Source organism: Eleutherodactylus coqui, chromosome 5, assembly GCF_035609145.1.
Source record: "Eleutherodactylus coqui strain aEleCoq1 chromosome 5, aEleCoq1.hap1, whole genome shotgun sequence".
Lineage (NCBI taxonomy): Eukaryota > Metazoa > Chordata > Amphibia > Anura > Eleutherodactylidae > Eleutherodactylus > Eleutherodactylus coqui.
Window position 1 is genome coordinate 58,309,843 of NC_089841.1, and position 24,836 is coordinate 58,334,678.

The 24,836-nt window shown below is 45.5% G+C and overlaps 2 protein-coding genes across 3 annotated transcripts in view; both read left to right on the plus strand.

Moving 5' to 3' along the window:
* Nucleotides 1–11,374, plus strand: part of LOC136627465 (oocyte zinc finger protein XlCOF22-like) — a 24,015-nt gene extending 12,641 nt beyond the window's left edge. For both annotated transcript variants that reach the window (XM_066602590.1, XM_066602591.1), the window contains 2 exons: nucleotides 1,883–2,003; nucleotides 9,775–11,374. In XM_066602590.1, the coding sequence (XP_066458687.1) occupies nucleotides 1,883–2,003; nucleotides 9,775–10,940 (1,287 nt within the window). In that variant the 3' untranslated portion in view covers nucleotides 10,941–11,374. The remainder of the gene's footprint in view (nucleotides 1–1,882; nucleotides 2,004–9,774) is intronic.
* Nucleotides 11,375–21,066: 9,692 nt separating this feature from the next.
* LOC136627467 (oocyte zinc finger protein XlCOF8.4-like) overlaps nucleotides 21,067–24,836 on the plus strand; it is a 32,605-nt gene continuing 28,835 nt past the window's right edge. Inside the window, exons 1-4 of the mRNA XM_066602594.1 lie at nucleotides 21,067–21,107; nucleotides 24,152–24,299; nucleotides 24,425–24,574; nucleotides 24,650–24,773. Coding sequence (XP_066458691.1) covers nucleotides 24,207–24,299; nucleotides 24,425–24,574; nucleotides 24,650–24,773 — 367 coding nt within the window. The 5' untranslated portion in view covers nucleotides 21,067–21,107; nucleotides 24,152–24,206. The remainder of the gene's footprint in view (nucleotides 21,108–24,151; nucleotides 24,300–24,424; nucleotides 24,575–24,649; nucleotides 24,774–24,836) is intronic.

Here is a 24,836-nt window from a genome sequence, read left to right on the forward strand (position 1 = left end):
CCCCGTTGCACACTTAAGCAGAAAAAAAAAAAGACTTTCTAAAAAGAATCCCCCCCCCCCTTTCTTTTGGCGTTCCCTAACATTTAGATAACGTTAATAAAGTAAAACTGTGTGGTATGTCTGAAAACAGGGGTAATTACAGAGGCACATGGGGCAATAAAACCGGGTATTTCTCCTCCTCCCGTGCTTGCTGCGAACCCAACACTTTTTTGGGGGGTACTTCTTGATCTCAGTGGCAGCGATGGGGTGTAAAAAGTGGCGCTCTGTTAACCTTCGCACTTCCTCAGACTCGTAAAGCTTGATGAGGTGCGGCGGTCTCACACAGAAGGCGTTTAACAAGCTGCTCCTGGAACTGCAGGAAGGCGAGCGTTCCCGGGGCTGCTTGTAAATTACACAGGCATTATAGTTAGCGATCTGAATAAGCCCGGGGTTAAACCGCTATATGCGAAATCCGCTTGCGGAGGCCTTCAGCGGATTCCAGCTGTGAACCCATCTGTGCTCCTGTGTACAACGGCATAATATTCTGCACATCACTGCATACTAACGCAGGCGGTCAAATTCATTGCGTGTGGGCTGCGGGTATGTCCGTGACTATAGAGCACAATGGGCTCTATGTTGCTGACATCCGCGCATCTGTTCTATTTTCTGCGAGTGGATTACGTAATTCCGACCTGCTAATGTAAGCGGAATTGTGCATTTGATCGATCCGAGGATCAACCACTTGCGGAATCCGCCATTCCTGTCCGGTTGTATGAGGCCAACCCAAGGTAGATCACTATCTTTTTATTCCATTGGATAATGGTGATCACGTGACCAATGAGGCCCATGGTCACTACTCCAGGCTCAGAAGCAAGGAGATTGTGAATTTCCCGGGCCCTCCCCGGCTTCTGCGCAGGTGTTCGTCATTTTGCTGATGGGCACATGCACAGAATCCAGGGGTCTTAGGTAAGTAATTTCATCTCCCTTCATGGAACCGAAATTGCTGTTATCAATCGGATAACGGCGATTGCGTGATTGGGGGCCGCACACAATTTCCCCCCCCATGACAGCTCCCGACTCTCAGCTACCTCTGGTAGCTGATAGCAGCAGACTGTCACACTCACATATCCCAGGGCTTTAGTCTACAGGGTCAGCGTGTTTTTACGGCCCTGTAGAATAAAAGCCAGACATGTTAGTGACTTTAGGTCACTAAGGGGTTAAACACTGATCAATGAGTGTTTCATAAATAAAAAGATGATTTTGTTCGTTTCAGATTTTTTTTTATGCAGGCATAAAAATCCTCGTTCGCTCATTAACACATTGTTGCGTTTAAACGGCGATTGTTTCGTCAGTCACATTCACTGTATAAGGCCGCCAGCACGCAAATGGATTTGCAATGCGCAATCCGCGGTCAGCATCCGCACCGCGGATCTGCAGCACATACCGTCCATAGCATGCTAGCCGTTTCCGCAAGCGGAGGAAAAGTCGCAGCTTGCTCTATTTTTGAGCGGTGTCCGTACGGACGGATTCCATTACAGTCAACGGAAGCCATCTGACCCGCAGCCTGTTCCTAATTAAATTTGTACTGCGCATGTCCGCAGGGTCCATCCACAGTACAGATGAGGATAAAAGGCAGGTAGGCGCAGACGCCAGAGGCAATCGAGGGCGGATTCCGCTGCTAGCTATGCTGAATGTACATTTGTATGAAGTTCTTGCCGTTGTCATTGAGCCGCCATCTAATATCTATGGCTGGCCTTTAGGAGACCTCCAGCTGGTTCCCTCATATAACTACTGCTGTCCCGTCATTATTGGTCATCCTGCTAATTAATGATCTTTTCCGCTCATCTAACATGTTCCTGGTGACTTTTCCAGCTGTCTGACTTTTACAGTATTTGTTTCCCAGCTTTTCAGTCAGGGTGATGATCTGAAGAATATTGATGCTGCAGCCATAGTGGTAAAAGAAGAGATAAATGTGAGGGGTGATGTGCGGTGGAAGGAGGAGATTCCTACAGGTAACCGTCCAGGTGAGTAGTACCCACTGAGTCATGCAGAGAACACTCACATCTTCTACTCTCTCATCACCTGTGACAGTTTTAAAGGGGTTGTCCCGCGCCGAAACGGGTTTTTTTTTTTTTCAACCCCCCCCCCCCGTTCGGCGCGAGACAACCCCGATGCAGGGAAGTAAAGAAAGTTTACCGGAGCGCTTACCTTAATCCCCGCGCTCCGGTGACTTCAATACTTACCGCTGAAGATGGCCGCCGGGATCCTCTGTCTTCGTGGACCGCAGCTCTTCTGTGCGGTCCACTGCCGATTCCAGCCTCCTGATTGGCTGGAATCGGCACGTGACGGGGCGGAGCTACACGGAGCCGCTCTCTGGCACGAGTGGCTCCATAGAAGACTGCTGAAGACCCGGACTGCGCAAGCGCGGCTAATTTGGCCATCGGAGGCCAAAAATTAGTCGGCACCATGGAGACGAGGACGCTAGCAACGGAGCAGGTAAGTAAAAAACTTTTTATAACTTCTGTATGGCTCATAATTAATGCACAATGTACATTACAAAGTGCATTATTATGGCCATACAGAAGTGTATAGACCCACTTGCTGCCTCGGGACAACCCCTTTAACCCCTTAACGACCAGCCCATAGTGTTTTTACGTCCTCCCGAAGTGGGCTCTATTCTCTGAGGACGTAAAAACATGCTTCCTGCAGAGAATAGTGCCCCTCGGGCTGTGGACGTGACAGCTCCATGCTGTCGGTGTCCGCAGGTAGCTGACAGCATGGAGCTGTCATCCCGGGCTGTTCGGAGCCCCCCCCGGCATTGCGATCGGCGCTATGCAATGGATAGCGCCGATCGCAAAAAAAGTAAATAAAAGTACATAAAAGTTAAAGATTCAGCTGCTCTGATGGATCGGATCCATCGGAGCAGCTGAAATTACTCACCGAGGTCTGGCACGCTGCTCCCCGCTCTCCTGCCGCTCCGGGGCCCGAAGCCGGTCTTCTGCGCATGCGCGCCAGGCGGCATTACGTCAGCCGCATGCGCAGAAGGCCCGGCGGCGCGGGAGATTTAAAATCTCCTGGCTCCCGGCTCCTGCAGGTAGCCGGGAGGCAGGAGATGTCAGCGGGGACTGCGGTGAGCGGTCCCCGGTACCGCGATCGCCGTTATCCAATGGTTAGCGGCGATCGCGAAAAAGTTAAAAAAAAGTTTTAAAAAAGTCAGTTTCACCTCCCCTCATGGATCGGATCCATGAGGGGAGGTGAAAATACTCACCCCCAGTCCTCAGCGGTGTCCCGATGTCCCGGGACCCGAATCCCCGTCTGCGCATGCGCGCCCGATGATTGACATCGGGCGCGTGAACAGACGGGCTCGAGCCCCGGGAAATTTAAAATCCCTCTGCTTCTGGCTGCCATGTGTAGCTAGGAGCAGAGAGATTATACCGGGGACATGATCACTGTCATCCAATGGATGACAGTGATCATGTAAAGTGAGAAAAAAGTGTAAAAAAGTAAAAAAAAAAAAAAGTAAAAAAAAAGTTTTTAAAAGTTTAAAAAGCGTACGTTTCATCTCCCCTCATGGATCATATCCGTGAGGGAGGATGAAAGTACGTACCTAAGGCCCCCAGATTTATCCGCGGACCTTACCACAGCTTCTGCACACGCGCCCGTCACCAAAATGGCGGGCGCATGCGCAAAAGCTGTGGATTGCCAGGATAATTTAAATTCTCCCTGCTCCTGGCTACAAAACGTAGCCAAGAGCATGGACATTTAATGGGGGTCCGCGGTGAGCGGTTCCTGGTCACGTGTTCGCCATTATCCAATAATGGCGATCACGTAAAAGTAAAAAAAAAAATTTTAAGTTTCATCTCCCCTCACTGATGCGATCGGTGAGAGGAGATGAATCTTTTTACCGGAGGCCTGCGTATTTGAATCCCGACGCGATCTTCCTCCGTGGACCTTCCAGGATTCTGCACATGCGATTGCCGGCAAAAAGCCGGACACATGCGCAGGAGTCAGGGAGCCCAGGAAATTTAAAATCTCCTTGCTCCTAGCGACCAACGGTCACAGAGAGCCTGGAGCAGTGACGGGTCGCCTCGTTGAGCGGTCCCCGGTCACGTGATAAAAAGGTAGCGATCTACCTTAGGCCGGTCTCACATGACCGGATAGGAATTACGGATTCCGCTTGCGTCTGATCCGCGGTAATACGCAGATCAATCGCATTGGATTACACAATTCCGCTCACATTAGCGGGTCAGAATTGCGTAATCCACTCGCAGAAAAGAGAACGCAGCAGGTTCTATTTTACTCCGGATATCCGCAACGTAGAGCCCATTGTGCTCCATGGTCATGGATATACCCGCAGTCCATACGCAACTACATTGTATACGGGCTGCGGGTACCCGCGTCATCGCTAAGCGATGGTGCGGGAAATACAAACAAAGGTGTACTGTGCATGACCGCCTGTGTGAGTAGGCAGTTATGCGCAGTACACTACGCAGCCGTACGCAGGGTCACAGCCGGGCTCACAGATGGGATCCGCTGTGGGCCTCCGCAAGCGGATTCCGCCTGCACCCGCGTGAGCCCGGCGTTATTCAGACCGCTACCTGTGATACGTATTTTACAAGAAGCCCCGGGAACGCTCGCTTTCCTGCAGTTCCAGGAGCACCTTGTTGAGCGCCTTCTGTGTGAGACCGCCGCACCTCATCAAGCTTACGGAGACTCACGGAACGCCACTTTTTACACCCCATACCCGCCACTGAGGTCATGAAATACCCCCAAAAAGCATTAGAGGAGGGGGGGGGATACCCGGTTTTATTGCCCCATGGGCCCATTCCAACCAGCCTCCGTAATTACCCCTGTCTTCGGAAATACTACACAGTTCACATTTTTACTTTTATCTAAGATTTGCGAACGCCAAAAAGGGCGCGGAGGGGGAGGGGGGGAATTTTTAGGGAGTCAATCTTTATTCTGTACAAATAAGCAATGGGGCCTGGAATTTATTCAGTTGTGCCCTAAAATCCAACAGGTGTTCCGTCCTTTATAGGCCTTGCCATGCGTCCTGTAAGTAGATTAGGGCCACAATGGGTATGTTTCTGAACTCGGGACAAACGGGGGTATCCATTTTGGGGTGAACGTCTTCATTCCTATGTGCACTGTACAAAAAAACTGTTTTTAAATTGAAAAAATTGCCAAAAAAATTGAAAATCGTAACTTTTTCCTTCTGCTTTGCTTAGATTCATTCAAATACTGTGGGGTCAAAATACGCAGTACACCCCTAGATGAATTCGTTAAGGGGTCTAGTTTTCAAAATGGGGTCATTTGAGGGGGTTCTTTATAGTTTTGGCCGCTCAATGGCTCTATAAGTGGGCAATGGGGCCTGAAATTTATTCAGTGGTACCCTGAAATCCAACGGGTATTCCTTTCATTGTAGGCCTAGCCATGGGTCCTGTAAGTCTATTAGGGCCACAATGGGTATGTTTCTGAACACGGGACAAACAGGGGTATCCATTTTGGGGTGAAAGCCTTCATTTATATGTGTGCTGTACAAAAAAAACTGTTTTTAAATTGACACAATAGCCCAAAAAATGAAAATCCTATTTTTTTCCTTTTGCTTTGCTTAAATTTATTCAAAAACTGTGGGGTCAAAATATGCAGTACATCCCTAGATAAATTCGTTAAGGGGTCTAGTTTTCAAAATGGGGTCATTTGTGGGGGTTCTATATGGTTTTGGGCGCTCAAGAACTCTACAAGTGGGCAATGGGGCCTAAAAGGACTTCAAGCAAAATCTATGTTCTGAAAGCCACCAATTACTCCTTTTATTTTGGGCCCCGTTGTGCATGCGGACATAAGATTAGGGCCACAATGGGTATATTTCTGAAAACAGCACAAACAGGGGTATCCATTTTGGGGTGTAAGTCTTCCTTCATATGTGTGCTGTACAAAAAAAGCTGTTTTTAAAATGACAGAATTGCCAAAAAAACAAAAATCCAAATGTTTTCCTTTTGCTTTGCTTGAATTTATTCAAAAACTGTGGGGTCAAAATGCGCAGTACACCCCTAGATAAATTCGTTAAGGAGTCTAGTTTTCAAAATGGGGTCATTTGTGGGGGTTCTCTATGGTTTTGGGCGCTCAAGAACTCTACAAGTGGGCAATGGGGCCTAAAAGGACTTCAAGCAAAATTTGTGTTCCGAAAGCCACCGGTCGCTCCTTTCATTTTGGGCTCCGTTGTGTATCCAGACATAAGATTAGGGCCACAATGGGTATGTCTCTGAACACGGGACAAACAGGGGTATCCATTTTTGGGTGCAAGTCTTCCTTCATATGTGTGCTGTACAAAAAAAGCTGTTTTTAAAATGACAGAATTGCCGAAAAAACGAAAATCACAATTTTTTCCTTTTGCTTGGTTTGAATTCATTCAAAAACTGTGGGGTCAAAATATGCAGTACACCCCTAGATAAATTCCTTAAGGGGTCTAGTTTTCAAAATGGGGTCATTTGTGGGGGTTTTCTATGGTTTTGGGCGCTCAAGAACTCTACATGTGTGCTATGGGGCCTAAAAGGACTTGAAGCAAAATTTCTGTTTTGAAAGACACTGACTACTCCTTTCATTTTGGGCCCCGTTGTGGACTCAGATATAACAATAGGGCCACAATGGGTATATTTCTGAACACGGGAGAAATAGGGGTATCCATTTTGGGGTGTAAATCCTGATTTTCATGTAAACTATAGGAAAAAAATATGTCTTTAAAATGACAGATTTGCAAAAATATGAAATTTTACTTTTTCTCCTCTAAATTGAATTAATTCCTGAAAAAAAACTGTGGGGTCAAAATACTCATGACACCCCTCAGTGAATACATTAAGGGGTGTAGTTTTTAAAATGAGGTCATTTGGGGGGGGTATCTATTATTCTGACACTCATGAGCCTTTCCAATCTCGGCTTGGTATAGGAAAACAAAGTGTTCCTCAAAATGCTAAAAAGTAATGTTAAATTTGTACGTCTCCTAAATAGTTAAAAAAAAACGAAAGTTTTTCCAATGTGCGCCCAAAATAAAGTAAACGGGTGAAAATATAAATCTTAGCAAAAATTTCTATATTATGTTTGCACATATTTAAGATATTGCAGTTGGAAATGTGAAAAAATGACGATTTTTTCAAACTTTTCCCAATTTTGGCGCTTTTAATAAATAAACACAATTTCTAGCGGTCTATTTTTTCCGCCTAAATGAAGCACAACATGTGGCGAAAAAACAATGTCAGAATCGCTTGGATATGCAAAACCTTTCTGGTGTTTTTCCATGTTAAAGTGACACATGTCAGATTTGCAAAATTTGGCCTGGTCATTAAGGCGCAAACAGGCTTGGTCACTAAGGGGTTAAGCTCCGCATTCTGTCAGATTTTGCAGCTGCGTATTCACCACATTCCAAGAGCCATAGTCTTTTTATTTTTCCATTGATGGAAATATATGAGGCTTGTTTTTCGCGGGATGAGCTCTAGCCTCATTTATCCAATTTTTGGAAGCATATGTATAACAGATTTGATTGCTTATTAATCAATTTATTTCTAGAGGCAAGATTAACAAAACATGTCAAGATTGGCATGTTTTGTATTTTTAACTACGTTCACTGTGCAGTATAAAAAAATGTGTTAAATTAATTCTAGAGGCCAGGACCGTTATATAAATGCCAAATTATTTATATATTATATATAATTAAATAGCAGCGGGTTTTTTTTGTTTGTTTTTAAAAAAAATGTATTGCATTCAAAGACCTCTATCACTTTTCTATTTTTTGTCAACAGTGGGGTTATTTTGATCCATGTGATGTTTTGATCACTTTCTATTCTGTTTTTTGTAAGGCGAAATTACTAAATTAGCTATTTTTAGCCATGTTTTTTGTATTTTTTCATGGCGTGCACTGTGCGGGTTAAATAATATACTAACTTTTTTCTTTGTGTCATTACGAAATTAGTGATACCACATATATAATTTATTTTTTTTACATAGTAAAGGGGAAAAGGTGGCGTTTTGACGTATTTGTTTTTATTTTAGGGCTCCTACCCATGTCAATGGGACTTTCTAATGTTAAAAATGCATCGCAAGTTTGTGCTTTTTCTGCGATGCGTTTTTAACATTTTAAGTCTTATTGACATTTGCATTTTAAAAAAACGCAGGGTTAACGCAGTGTTAAAAAAAAGTGGGTAAAAGCCCTTTTTTGTACATTTCAAACTTTATATTTTTGTCCCACAGGGAACTTGATTATCAGTATCTTTTAGCATTCTTCTGATACACTACTATACTTCAGTATAGTAGTGCAATAAAAAGCCTATGAGGTCAGACAGAGACTGAGCCTCATAGCCCACCGTATCTGGCAGACCCGAAGGCTATATACAAGCTTCTGGGTGCCATAGAAACCCATCAGGACCCTGCAATCACATTGCGGGGGTCCGATGGATAACAGAGGGAGCCCCCCTCCCTCTGACTGTCTTTCACATGCCGCGGTCGCAGAGACTGTGGCAAATAAAAGGTTAAACAGTGGGGATCCGAAGCTGCTTTGTTCCTCGGGTTCATCCGACAGCCGAGCACTCGCTTCACTCCACACGGGAAACCCGCGCGAGGCTACTACTGCAGAGTTAAGCCCCGGCAAAAGACGGATGGGCGGTTTGTAAGTGGATAAACAGAAGGCCTGCCAGTCACTTGGTTCTTCTGCTAAAAACCAAGTGACTCCAAGAAGTGAGCGATTTGTCACTCAGTGCCCTGTTGGCAGCCGCTTGTACACAGGACGTCTATCGACGAAATTTGCTGTTTCCAGTGTTAGGGTCAGACGAGTGTGTGTTTTACGCGTGCTTAATGCATGCTTCTAAATGAACCAATGGTTCATATGCGCGGAATTTGAAGCGCAAAACAGCGCGCACCTAAAAAAGATAGGACATAGGTGCATGTTTTGCAGGCGTTACCTTTAACTCCTATGGGAGCAGGAGTTAATGGAAACTCCTGCGCTGCCAATAGCCTCCCCGCTGCTTACAGCAGGGTATTTAAAATGTGCTTCTGGCCAGAAGCACCTTTTAAATGTCCCGCTGTTAATTCCTTCGTCCCCACGGGGAGTGTTCCATTAATCCCCGCAGGGAGTCACTACATCACTGAACACTGACACTGTCACAGTGTTCAGTGATGAGGGGACTGCAGCGGAGACTAAAGAATCCTCTGCCACAGCTGTGGCAGAGGAGCGCGATGCTCTCCGATTGGTTTCAATGGGGCAGGGATTTTTGGGGAAGAGCTTGAAATATAAGCCCTAGCTGCTTGAAAAAAAAAAATACATCACCTCTCTGATGCTGTCCAGCTCCGGCGTGTGTTGTCCCCGACATCCCTGCACTGTTCTAAAGCATTTTATAGTGGCCGGGGATTGGAAAAGCTCCACCTCCAAAAAGCGCTGCCTCTGATTGGTCAGAGAGCTCAGCCAATCAGAGGCAGCGTTTTCTGGAGGCGGGGATTTTTCATTCCACAGCCACCAGAATACAGAAGAAGACTGTCGGGGATGGGGAGAAGAGTCGGTCAGCGCTTCTAGGTGAGTTAACGTTTTGTTGTTTTTTTCTAAAGCTAGGGATGATTTTCGGGGCAGGGCTTATGTTTCAAAATTAAGGCTGCGGGGGTTGCCTTCCACATGCTGCGGTCGCACAGATCGTGGCGTGTAAAAGGTTAAGCTTCAGGGATCCAAAGCTTCTTTGGTGCTCGGTGTTAGAGAAAGTGTATAATATGTCAAATATATATTTTCTTTTATTAAAAAATACATTTTATTTTTGACAGATTGCGGTACCTGGAGCTATGGAGAACATCTGATGTCTTCAGATCTTAAAGCAGAAGACTGCAATATTGAACTAATTACATTAGAAGAGACCACTATCATCCCAGATAAACCCTCAGGTCTTCACAGCAAAGAACTATCATCTGATCCTTGTACACAGGGCCTGTCTTCTGATGCATCACAGACTGATGAGCTAGATAAAAGTCACAGCCGTGATGTTGAACATCAAAAAGCTCCCATACCAGATAAGCCATTTTTATGTTTAGAAAGTGGAAGATGTTTTATAGATAAATCAGATATTTTTCCAAATGAGAGAGGACGCACAGGGGCGAAGCTTTTTTCATGCTCTGAGTGTGCTCAGTGTTTTTCTCTGAAATCACGTCTTAATGTGCATCGAAGAATTCACACAGGAGAGAAGCCATATTTATGTTCAGAATGTGGAAAACGTTTTACAATGAAATCACATCTTGTTAGACATCAGAGAACTCACACAGGTGAGAAACCATTTTCATGTCCTGAGTGTAGGAAATGTTTTACAATGAAAGCAGATCTTGTTACACATCAGAGAACTCACACAGGGGAAAAACAATGTTCATGCTCAGAATGTGGTAGATGTTTTCCTGTGAAATCACATCTTGTTAGACATCAGAGAACTCACACAGGAGAGAAGCCATTTTCATGTCCTGAGTGTGGAAAATGTTTTACAATGAAATCACATCTTCTTATACATCAGAGAACTCACACAGGAGAGAAGCCATTTTCATGTCCTGAGTGTCGGAAATGTTTTACAGTGAAATCACATCTTGTAAGACATCAGAAAACTCACACAGGAGAGAAACCATTTTCGTGCTCAGAATGTGGAAGATGTTTTCCTGTGAAACCACATCTTGTTAGACATCAGAGAACTCACACGGGAGAGAAACCATTTTCATGTCCTGAGTGTGGGAAATGTTTTAGAATGAAAGAGGATCTTGTTTTACATCAGAGAATTCACACAGGAGAGAAGCCATTTTCATGTCTAGAGTGTGGGAAATGTTTTACCAAGAAAGGGAATCTTGTTACACATCAGAAAACTCATAGAGGTGAGAAACCATTTTTATGCTCAGACTGTGGAAGAGGTTTTACTGCAAAATCACATCTTATTAGACATCAGAGAACTCACACATGAGGGAAGCCATTTTCATATTCAGAATGTGGGAAATGGTTTATCCAGAAATCAGGTCTTGTGAAAGATCAGAGATCTCACTCGGAAGACATTTTCATGTCGTTAATGTCGGAAATGTTTTACTCCGGTATCAAGTCGTGTTGCACATGAGAGAAGTCACACAGAAGAGAAGTCATATATTTATATTCAGAATGTGGGAAATATTTTACCCAGCAATCATATTTTTTAGACATCAGAGGGCTCACACTGGGGAAGAGCCAATTTAATGTCCTGAATGTGGGAAATGTTTAGAGATCTCGTTAGACATCAGAGAATCCACATGGGACAAAGCCATTTTCATATTCAAAATGTGGGAATATTCTGGCAATAAATTCATTCTTGTTAAACATCAATATCACGGTGAACGCCATAAAAAATAATTAATAAAATCTGGAATTCTGAAGTTTTTTAATCTTGCCTCCAGAAAAAATGTTATAGATTTCCAAAAATGGGATCAATAAAGACAAGAACTCTTTTGCAAAAAAAAAAAAAAAAACAACAAAAACCGCTCATAGAGCTCCGTTGATGGGAAAATAAAATTGCTATGGCTCTTGGAATGCGGTGACACAGATGCAAATCGTTTTTGTGTTTTTAGTTTAGGATCCTAGAACATGTAGATCTTGTGATGGATAGAAGGGATACTCCAGTGGCACAACATATCCATCAAGAACATGGTGGAATTCCAGATTGTTTAAGGTTTATAGCACTGGAGATACGGTGTCCTCCTTGGCCGTGGGATGGGGAGGGGGGGGGGGGTCAATATAGACCGATTTTGCACAGAGCGAGTCAGTGGTACTTTAGACTAATAGCCTTTTTACACAGAAGACCTGCAGCTGCATAGATAGGGGCCTTATCGTGGAAAATTGTATCTCTGTGAGGAGACCATGTCTGTACTGCCTGCACCATTGTTTGTGGAGTTCTCACTGATGGTTCAGACAGGATGCTGGAAATAATGACTGAGCTCAGCACTTACTTTGGCTATACAAAAAAAAAAGAAAAGCAGTACTCGCCTCCCATGGCGTTCTTCGGCGCTGCTGCAGGCTGTCGCTCCCTCTTCGTCGCCGACAGAGCATTGCTTTCTAGATGCAGGGCTTGAAATCGCCACCTCCAGAAAGCTAATGCTGTGATTGGCTAACTCACGTGGCGTCAGCCAATCACAGACATTTAATGACATCATTGAATGGCTGTGATTGGCTGACACCGCCTGAGTTAGCCAATCACAGCCAATCAATGATGTCATTGAATGGCTGTGATTGGCTAACGCAACTCCAGCTTTCATTGGCTGACGCTGCCTGAGTTAGCCAATCACAGCATTAGCTTTCTGGAGGTGGGGATTTCAAGCCCCGCATCCAGAAAGCAATGCTCTGTCGGCGACGAGGAGGGTGCGACAGCCTGCAGCAGCGCCGCAGAATGCTACGGGAGGTAAGTACTGTTTTTGTTTCTCACTCCGTATTCCCAGCGTATAAGGCAACAGTTGGGGGGTCGCCTTATACGCCGGAATATACGGTATATATTATATTATATAGTGGTCGTGTATTGTGGCTATTATATGCTTGAAAGATGCTTTTTTGAGCCAAACGTTGCACTTTATATTCTGTTTTTGACAATGAAAGAACAATTGGATGTGCGAACGTCTGGCTTTGCTTGGATTACTACGTGATACTTGGTGGGGTTGAGATGGCTGTATGGTCTGCTGCATTTCAGTGTTGAAGTAAGGAGTCCATTAGTGCTGTTTACAGTCTTCTATTTGCAAGATATACTAGCTAAACTTGCGCCAACAGTCCATAATGTAGCATTGTATGGGTCACGCATGTGCGGTTCCATCGATTTCAATGGGGAAGACAGAAAATCGAGCATAGTGCTTGGTTATTTCCATCAGTGCCATTGAAATGAATGGAGCATTGCAGTACTATCTACCTACTTATGTCAATCCACATAACGCAAAAAAAAATTGGGGGGAAGATGTTTTTATCCATCACCTCAAAATAAAATACTGTTTTTATCCTGGTATCCACTGGCCAATCTTCAGCCTCATTAACAAGATAACGCCTCACAAATTGTACAGGTATGGGAGTTCCCAAGCTGACACCCAAGGTAACGCCACTTCATTATCAATTTACACACCGTTATCTCATGACTTTTGGAACATCATTGTATACTCTTTGTCAAAAACAAACAAGCACCTGGAAGGAGGGGTTGTTTTTCTGCAAAAAGTGCTGTTACATCTCAGGCAGATATGCAAATGATTAGAGTTGTGGCGCGATTAGATGAATTGTCTTGCCACCTCATGCTGTAAAAGTGATTCCAACCGTGGTGTATAAAAAGGCTCTCGGAGGCTCCTTGTGTGTAGTGACCTCTTTTTCCACTTGTGTAGAGCTTGTTGACCACTAGATGCCTCTACGATGCAATCTAAGAGATTTTGCCTTGTTACCAGAGTTTGGGAGGGGGATTATTAGTGGAATGTGAAAAGATGGATGGTCGTATCCACAAATTGCCTGCCACCAGACCGGTCTGACTGGACTTAAGAGGTGTTGGGACCAGTGGGTGCATGAGGGCACACACATGAGATCACCAGCCTCCGAACACTTTTGACAGACCACCAGTAGGGATAATCATCTGACAGCCATTAGCAGCTCCAACTGTTTTGTTGTCCAACAGTCAGACCAGGTGGCACTAACATTACAGGCCCCCTGTGTCTAGAACGATGATGCCACCTGTCTGTCAGAACCATTTACAGGCGTTTATCTGAAGCACATTTAGTCTCATGGTGCCCATTAGATGTACTGCCTTTGAGACCCACCCACAGTAATGTTGTGAACTATGGAGTGAAACCAGGTTGTTTACAGAGATGAGTTCAGGTATAGTTTGGGCGCTGACGACGGCCGTGTTCGTGTCTAGAGACCTAGGGGTGACCGCCTCAATCCTGCCTTTGCTGTGGAGCGGCACACTGCCCCCTGCTGGTGTGATGGTCTGGGGGGGTGGGTTATTACAGATGACAGTCGGTCCCCCCTACTAGTGGTACGAGGGACAACGACAGCGATATGTTCAGGACATCCTGTAGCCACATGTGTTCCTCTCGTGGCGGCATCCAAGAGGCATTTCCCAGCAGAATAATGCTTGGCCGCACATAAAATGACTTTTATAACATTGCCACACTCCTATATACAACCCATCCCGTCTAGACATCTATGACCTTCAGTAATATCCCAATACCTCCCCGCATATAACCCATCGTGTAAGTACGGTAGATTTCTGACCTATGGTAAAATCCAGATAGTTACCCATATATAACCTCCTCTATTCAACCTATTTCATCCATACATCTCTGACTTACAATAATATCCCGATACCTCCCCAAATATAACCTCTTATATACAACCTATCCCGTCCATATATCTCTGACCTACTGTAATATCCCGATACCTCTCCACATATAACCTCCTATATACAACCTATCCCGTCCATACATCAATGGCCTACTTTAATATTCCAATACCTCTCCTCATATAACCTCCTATATACAACCTATCCTGTCCATACATCAATGACCTGCTGTAATATTCCGATACCTCTCCATATATAACCTCCTATATACAACCTATCCTGTCCATACATCAATGGCCTACTTTAATATTCCAATACCTCTCCTCATATAACCTCCTATATACAACCTATTCCATCCATATATCTCTGACCTATGGTAATATCCCGATGCCTCCCCACATATAACCTCCTATATACAACCTATCCCGTCCATACATCAATGACCTGCTGTAATATTCCGATACCTCTCCATATATAACCACCTATATACAACCTATCCTGTCCATACATCAATGGCCTACTTTAATATTCCAATACCTCTCCTCATATAACCTCCTATATACAACCTATCCTGTCCATACATCAATGACCTGCTGTAATATTCTGATACCTCTCCATATATAACCTCCTATATACAACCTATCCTGTCCATACATCAATGACCTGCTGTAATATTCCAATACCTCTCCTCATATAACCTCCTATATACAGCCTATCCCATCCATATATCTCTGACTTACAATAATATCCCGATACCTCCCGAAATATAACCTCCTATATACAACCTATCCTGTCCATACATCAATGGCCTACTGTAATATTCCAATACCTCTCCTCATATAACCTCCTATATACAACCTATCCCATCCATATATCTCTGACTTACAATAATATCCCGATACCTCCCCAAATATAACCTCCTATATACAACCTATCCCGTCCATACATCTCTTACCTACTGTAATATTCCAATACCTCTCCTCATATAACCTCCTATATACAACCTATCCCATCCATACATCTCTGAGCTATGGTAATATCCTGATACCTCCCCGTGTATAACCTCCTATATACAACCTATCATGTCCATACATCTCTGACTTACAATAACATCCCGATACCTCCCGAAATATAACCTCCTATATACAACCTATCCAGTCCATACATCTCTGATCTACCGTAATATCCTGATATCCCTCCACATATAACCTCATATTAACAACCTATTCTGTGCATATATCTCTGACCCATGGTAATACCTAGATCTCTCCCCACACTTTTCCTCCTATACAATCTATCCCGTTCATACATCTCTGACCTACAGTAATATTCCGACACCTCTCAACATATGACCTTATCTACAGCCTATCCCATCCATACATCCATGACCTACAGTAATATGTTGATTCCTCTGCACATTGTCCTATCAGACTAGCCTGCAGAAAATGCTAAACAAGCATTCTGATACTTGTAAAAAGAGGCTTAAAGGGGTTGTCCCGCGAAAGCAAGTGGGGTTATGCACTTCTGTATGGCCATATTAATGCACTTTGTAATGTACATTGTGCATTAATTATGAGCCATACAGAAGTTATTCACTTACCTGCTCCGTTGCTAGCGTCCTCGTCTCCATGGTGCCGTCTAATTTCAGCGTCTAATCGCCCGATTAGACGCGCTTCACTTCTCCCTGGTGAATGGGGCCGCTCGTGCCGGAGAGCTGGTCCTTGTAGCTCTGCCCCGTCACGTGTGCCGATTCCAGCCAATCAGGAGGCTGGAATCGGCAATGGACCGCACAGAGCCCATGGTGCACCATGGGAGAAGACCCGCGGTGCACCGTGGGTGAAGATCCCGGCGGCCATCTTAGTAAGGTAAGGAAGAAGTCACCGCAGCGCGGGGATTCGGGTAGGTACTAAACGTTTTTTTTTTTAACACATGCATTGGGTTTGTCTCGGGCCAAACGGGGGGCCTATTGAATAAAAAAAAACAAACGTTTCGGCGCGGGACAACCCCTTTAACTTTTGGGTGTGATGGAAACTAAACATAAAGGCCAGTTCCTGTCACATTCAAAAGAGAGAGAGCTATAGCTCAGTGGAGCTAGGAGGGCTGCTAGCCTAAGGTTCAGTTGGGACCAGTGGCATCCTGTGTGGATCTGTTTGGGACCATCACCCGGTCTGACGGAGGGTTGGTGATGCAAACCCCGGACATTATATGGACTGTGTTTGTGATATGCTGAATATGTTTGCTGTGCGATGTGAATGACTGCACAGGCTGCAGTTATAAAGAAATTTCAAATCTCTTGAGCAGTCTATTTTACAAGTGAAGTGCGCCATTTCCCGGATGGAGAAGCCGGCGATCCGCAAGCAAGAAACCCCCTGCTGCAACATATAACCTCATATATACAACTTATCCAGTCCATATATCTCTGACCTACAGTAACATCCCTATCGCTCCCCACATATAACCTAGTAGTATACAACCTATCCCATCCATATATCCCTGACCTATGGTAATATTCTGATACCTCTCAACATGTGACCTCCTATATACAACCTATTCCATGCATAAATCTCTGTCCTACGGTAATATCCCGATGCCTCCCCACACATAACCACCTATATACAACTATCCCGTCCATATATCTCTGACCTACGGTAATATCCTGATAACTCTCAACATATGACCTCTTAAAAACATAAAGTCTAACCAGTCCATATATCTCTGACCTACAGTAACATCCCTATCGCTCCTCACATATAACCTACTAGTATACAACCTATTCCATCCATATATCCCTGACCTACGGTAATATCCTTGTACCTCTCAACATATGACCTCATATTTCCAACCTATCCCATGCATAAATCTCTGTCCTACGGTAATATCCTGATGCCTCCCCACACATAACCACCTATATTCAACTATCCCATCCATATATCTCTGACCTACAGTAATATTCTGATTCCTCCCCACATATAACCTCCTATATACAACCTATCCCATCCATATATCTCTGACCTATGGTAATATGCAGATAGGTTATATATAGGAGGTTATATGTGAGTATCTATCTCATCCATACAGCTGTAGTTTCCCAGTGGGCACTACAGAAACACTCACAGCACACGGTCCTGTCTTACCTGTCTGTATGCCATCCTTGGATACAGAAGGTGCCGTCTGTGGGAGAGACCCTGAGACCCTGTGTCTCCCTCTTCTGCTCAAGTAATGAGCTCATCCCTGATGTCAGCTGGCTCACCATTGGCTGACAGTCAGGTTTAATCGAACTGGTGCAGAGCCCCAAGGGCGGGAAGCAGTCACATAAGCTCCTATGCAAGTGGGCGGGCAGCGAGAGAGGTGATATAAGGGGGAGCCTGTGAGCAGTTAGGGAGTCGTCGTCAGAGTCAGAAAGGAGGAGGACGTCAGACAGAGAGAGTGAGGAGTGCAGCACGTTTTGTCCCAAGGCCGAACGGGGTCAACACCCGTCCCATTGGCATCTCACAGCAGAGGAAGAGAAGCATCTCTCCAAGATCCACGTCTACAAAAATAGTGAGTCATGACTCTTTGGTGAAGTCAAAGCCGTGATCAGTTGTCTAGTTACTTACCCTTCTGCTTCAGTAATTCTTCAGTTCATCTAGATCAATCCTTCAATTTATTTAAATGTATTCTTCAGTACAATCTAATAATGGGGAAATTGTCTAGTTCGTTAATCCACAGGGAATATATTAGAGACAGCGTTGAAGTTCAAGTGTCATCATATCAACTGTACTTTGCCTGATTGCTGCAACTGTATTTTTGCTCTGCTGCATTTTCATCAAGTACTGTAATCCACTTTGTTTATTGCAAATTACCTCAATTAGTAAATCTCCTGACCCTCGGATTACTAATCTATACTGGACTCGTCTCCGTTATTTCTGCGGCATACCACCCGGAGGGTCCAATTGGGGTGTGGCGTCACCGTGACAAGAACTAGGCCTCCGGCCATACGCACAGTAAGTGCATTGGGGTGTTACACATCTCTGACCTACAATAATATCCTGATGCCTCCCCACATGAACCCTCCTATATAAAAATGACCCAGTCCATACACCTCTGACCTACAGTAATATCCAGATACCTCCAAGCATATACCTTCCTATATACAACCGATACCGTCCATACATCTCTGATCTACAGTAATATCCCAATACCTCCCCACACCAAATCTCCTCCTATATACAACCTATCCCATTCATACATCTCTGACCTACGGTAATACACTGATCTCTCCCAACACTTAACCTCCTATATACAACCTATCCTGTGCATACATCTCTGACCTACAGTAATACCCCGATACCTTCCAGCGTATAACCTCCTACATACAACCTATCATGTCCATATACCCCTGACCTTCAGTAATATCCCTATAACTCCCCTCACATTACCTCCTGTAATACAACCTATTCTGTCTATACATCTCTAACCTATGGTAATATCCCGATACCTCCCGGCGTATAACCTCCTATATACAACCTATTCCGTCCATATATCTCTTCTATATGGTAATATCCCAATACCTCCACATGTTACCTCCAGTCCTCACAAGACCTCCTCCTCTGCTCTCTCTGCTATGGCATTATATCAAAGCATCGCATGTTCATGTCCCCTCTGGGGGCTAAAAAATAAAAAGTTTAAAAAAGTTTTACTAATTATTAAAAAAATAAAAGGTAATAAAAAACCCTTTTGCCATGTTTATTAAAAAAGAATCTAAATAATAAAACAAAAATACATATTTGGCATTACTGCTTCCGTAAAAGTCTGATCGATCAAAGAAACAAATTATTTGCCTCGCACAGTGAACGTCATCAGAAAAAAAAAGACAACATTTTTTTTTTTTTTTTGGTAACCTCGTCTCCAAGAAAAAATGCAATAAAAATATGTGCTCCAAAATGGTACCAATAGAACCTACAGGATGTCTATAAAAAAAATGGGCCCTCACACGAATATGTCGACGGAAAACTAAAAATGTTATTGCTGTCAGAAGATAGTGGCAGAAAAAAAATGTAAAAAAAATTAAATATCCCTTAAAAATCAAACTAGTACAGCAACAAAAAACTATATTAATTAGGTATTGTGCTAACCTATAGAATAAAGTTATCATGTCATTTTTGTTGCAGTGCGTACGTCGTAGAAACAAGATGCGCCCAAAAGATGGTGGAATTTTTTTCCCCCCATTTCACTGCACTTGAAATTATTTTAACGTTTTTCAGTCCACTATATGATACATTACATAGAAGCATTGAAAAAAACAACTTGTCCCGCAAAAAACAAGCCCTCAGACAGTCCAAACCCTCATACAGCTACATTGATGGATAAATAAGAGTTAGGCCGGCTGCACACGGCCGTGACGGGTTCCGACGCGGAATATTCCGCGGCGAAGCCAGTCATGGCGCCCCCTGGAGACCCCATACTTACCAGCTGATCCCGCATGACGCTTCGGCGTGACGCGCCGCAGCGTCATGTGACACGCCGGCCACGTCACAAGACACGCCCACAGCGTCACATGACGCGGACGGCCGTGTCATATGACGCGGCGGCGGTGGGTGGAGAGGTGATTTCACGCTATCTTCCGCTGTGCTACAGTGGAAGATAGCGTGAGCGGACAGCTTCCATTGACTGCAATGGAAGCCGGCCGCGCATACACCCGCTGCAAATAGAGCATGCCGCGGGTGAGGACGGGAGATTTCACGGTGCGGAATTCCGCGATGGAATTCTGCACCGTGACCTTTGAGCTATTAGGTTCAATAATAGCTGCGGGCAACGCGGCGGATTTTCGCTGCGTATTACGCGGCGGAAATCCGTCCGTGGGAAGGAGGCCTTATGATTTTTTTAAAAAAGGGTGCGGAAAAAACCAAAATGGGAAAAAAAGGCAGCGTCTTTAAGGGGTTAATATTGGTCCTTGATTAATAGATGTTAATCAATTTTAATTGTTCCTGTCATATATATATAATTGTATATATACAATTTCACCCCGGCCCCCAGCTAGAGGGGCCCCCTCATCACTAAGATTGCTGGGCTTTGCTCAAGGGAACTTACAAATGAGACACTTGTGTTGCCTCCTTCCTGTCACTGCAGAAGGCGCCTGAGGTGTCGTCTGTCAGAAATCCCTCGGTGGGCTCAGTGTGTAATGTGTCCTTCTTCAGGACCTGCTATATGTGCTATACATGCTGCAGGGCTCCGCAGGACTGGAATGCTTGCACTGAATAACCCTTAAACTCCTAATTGTCCTCACTGCATCACCCCTGTGGGAGGAGCCGGTCACCACTCCAGCAGTGAGAGGGTTACAGCTGGTCACTTACAGGAGCCCTTCCCATATATACATGTATGACCACAGCCAGTAGCCATGCAAAGTTATTGGGGGTCCGAAGCTGAACTAATGCACCCCTGTGTGTCTGTGTGTGTGTGTGTATATGTGTATATATATATATATATATATATATATATATATATACATGTATGTGTGTGTCATGTGGTTATAGATGTAGTTATATATATATATATATATATATATATATATATATATATATATATATATATATATATATATATATATATATAACCCTTACATTTCATTAGTGCAGCGTTCTGGAATTAATGGTAAATAACACTAAACACAACTGCATACTGATGGGCAGACAGAAACTTCACCTCCTTCCACCCAACAGTCCTGTCTGCACTGAGCGGATCATGTGACTCCCATCATCCTCCCACCCATGTGATCTGTCAAATGACTGTGACATCACCACAGGTCTTGTAAGTACACAGCTGCTCCAGGTAAGTACAATGTCCGACTCCTGTAATGTGCGCCTGTAAGGTCCCTGTGTACATCTCCCCAAGTAACAGCGGTCCCTCTGTACATCTCCAAGTAACAGCGGTTCCTCTGTCCATCTCCTCCTAGTAACAGCAGTCCCTCTGTACATCTCTTCCAAGTAACAGCAGTCCCTCTGTACATCTCCCTCAAGTAACAGCGGTCCCTCTGTACATCTCCCTCAAGTAACAGTGGTCCCTCTGTACATCTCCTCCAAGTAACAGCGGTCCCTCTGTACATCTCCTCCAAGTAACAGTGGTCCCTCTGTTCATCTCCTCCAAGTAACAGTGGTCCCTCTGTCCATCTCCCCCAAGTAACAGCGGCCCCTCTGTCCATCTCCCCCAAGTAACAGCGGCCCCTCTGTCCATCTCCCCCAAGTAACAGCGGCCCCTCTGTCCATCTCCCCCAAGTAACAGCGGCCCCTCTGTCCATCTCCCCCAAGTAACAGCGGCCCCTCTGTCCATCTCCCCCAAGTAACAGCGGCCCCTCTGTCCATCTCCCCCAAGTAACAGCGGCCCCTCTGTCCATCTCCCCCAAATAACAGCGCCCCCTTTGTCTATCTCCCCCAAGTAACAGCGGTCCCTCTGTACATCTCCCCCAAGTAACAGCTACCCTCTGTCCATCTCCTCCAGGTAACAGCGGCCCCTCTGTCCATCTCCTCCAGGTAACAGCGGCCCCTCTGTCCATCTCCTCCAGGTAACAGCGGCCCCTCTGTCCATCTCCTCCAGGTAACAGCGGCCCCTCTGTCCATCTCCTCCAAGTAACAGCTACTCTCTGTACATCTCCCCCAAGTAACAGCGGTCCCTCTGTCCATCTCCTCCTAGTAACAGCTACCCTCTGTACATCTCCCCCAAGTAACAGCGGTCCCTCTGTACATTTCCCCGAAGTAACAGTGGTCCCTCTGTCGATCTCCTATTAACAGCAACCCTCTGTACATCTCTTCCAAGTAACAGCCGTCCCTCTGTCCATCTCCTCCAAGTAACAGCCGTCCCTCTGTCCATCTCCTCCAAGTAACAGCCGTCCCTCTGTCCATCTCCTCCAAGTAACAGCCGTCCCTCTGTCCATCTCCTCCAAGTAACAGCCGTCCCTCTGTCCATCTCCTCCAAGTAACAGCCGTCCCTCTGTACATCTCCTCCAAGTAACAGCTACCCTTTGTACATCTCCCCCAAGTAACAACGTTCCCTCTGTACATCTCCTCCAAGTAACAGCGGTCCCTCTGTACATCTCCTCCAAGTAACAGCGGTCCCTCTGTCCATCTCCCCCCAGTAACAGCGGCCCCTCTGTACATCTCCCCCAAGTAACAGCGGCCCCTCAATACATCTCCCCAAGTAACAGCGGTCCCTCTGTACATCTGCCCCAAGTAACAGCGGTCCCTCTGTACATCTGCCCCAAGTAACAGCGGTCCCTCTGTACATCTGCCCCAATAACAGCGGTCCCTCTGTACATCTGCCCCAAGTAACAGCGGTCCCTCTGTACATCTGCCCCAAGTAACAGCGGTCCCTCTGTACATCTGCCCCAAGTAACAGCGGTCCCTCTGTACATCTGCCCCAAGTAACAGCGGTCCCTCTGTACATCTGCCCCAAGTAACAGCGGTCCCTCTGTACATCTGCCCCAAGTAACAGCGGTCCCTCTGTACATCTGCCCCAAGTAACAGCGGTCCCTCTGTACATCTGCCCCAAGTAACAGCGGTCCCTCTGTACATCTCCCCCAAGTAACAGTGGTCCCTCTGTACATCTCCTCCAAGTAACAGCGGTCCCTCTGTACATTTCCCCGAAGTAACAGTGGTCCCTCTGTCGATCTCCTATTAACAGCAACCCTCTGTACATCTCTTCCAAGTAACAGCCGTCCCTCTGTACATCTCTTCCAAGTAACAGCGGTCCCTCTGTCCATCTCCTACAAGTAACAGTGGTCCCTCTGTACATCTCCTCCTAGTAACAGCAGTCCCTCTGTACATCTCTTCCAAGTAACAGCGGTCCCTCTGTCCATCTCCTACAAGTAACAGCGGTCCCTCTGTCCATCTCCTACAAGTAACAGTGGTCCCTCTGTACATCTCCTCCAAGTAACAGCGGCCCCTCTGTCCATCTCCCTTAAGTAACAGCGGCCCCTCTGTCCATCTCCCTTAAGTAACAGCGGTCCCTCTGTACATCTCCTCCAAGTAACAGCGGTCCCTCTGTACATCTCCTCCAAGTAACAGCGGTCCCTCTGTCCATCTCCTACAAGTAACAGTGGTCCCTCTGTACATCTCCTCCAAGTAACAGCGGCCCCTCTGTCCATCTCCCTTAAGTAACAGCGGTCCCTCTGTACATCTCCTCCAAGTAACAGCGGTCCCTCTGTACATCTCCTCCAAATAACAGCGGTCCCTCTGTACATCTCCTCCAAGTAACAGCGGTCCCTCTGTACATCTCCTCCAAGTAACAGCGGTCCCTCTGTACATCTCCTCCAAGTAACAGCGGTCCCTCTGTACATCTCCTCCAAGTAACAGCGGTCCCTCTGTACATCTCCTCCAAGTAACAGCGGTCCCTCTGTACATCTCCTCCAAGTAACAGCGGTCCCTCTGTACATCTCCTCCAAGTAACAGCGGCCCCTCTGTACATCTCCTCCAAGTAACAGCGGCCCCTCTGTACATCTCCTCCAAGTAACAGCGGCCCCTCTGTACATCTCCTCCAAGTAACAGCGGCCCCTCCGTACATCTCCCCCAAGTAACAGCGGTCCCTCTGTACATCTCCTCCAAGTAACAGCGGTCCCTCTGTACATCTCCTCCAAGTAACAGCGGCCCCTCTGTACATCTCCTCCAAGTAACAGCGGCCCCTCTGTACATCTCCTCCAAGTAACAGCGGCCCCTCCGTACATCTCCCCCAAGTAACAGCGGTACCTCTGTACATCTCACAATGCAGACATCTACACTTCAGTGTCTCGTAAAAGGTTTCTACTTATTATCTCTAAAAAAGGTATATCTTTCTACATGGGATTATTTGTGGTTTTTACATCTGTTCATCTTCTTCCTATTCAGGTTCCTGCATCCTAGTATCGGCTGTTGGGATCTTCCATACCAGAATATTCTGCTGATGACCTTACCAAGGATGGATGGGAAGAGGAAGGAGTTGGCAGAGAGTGTATTACATCTCACTCTAGAGATCCTCTATCAGCTTACCGGGGAGGTGAGAGATACTGATGACATCACATGACATCATTCTTATATATGATAACAGATGGACATAACTGAGAAGGTGAGGGACTCTGTAAATGCATTTGATCCCATTCATTAGTCCGGCTCTCTCATCAGGATTATACAGCAGTGATGAAGACCTCTAGTGAGCGCTGGCAGAACGTTGCATCTGAAGGTTATTCAGCTCACTACCCGATACATAAGGACTTCAATGGGCAGAAGATCCTAGAACATGTCCACAAGATGACGGAGCTGCTGACAGGAGAGGTGACACTGAGGGGAATGGGGGACATTATACAGTAACAGGAGGGCTGTGGAGGATGACTGTATATTGTGTGTCAGGTTCCTATAAGGTGTCAGGACGTCTCCATCTACTTCTCCATGGAGGAGTGGGAGTATTTAGAAGGACACCAGGATCTGTACAAGGACATCAAGATAGAGGATCAGCAGCCCCTCACATCACAAGGTAATAGACATATATAAGTACACATGACCCTAAGTATCTGAAGAAGGAGTCCAGTCACTGTAT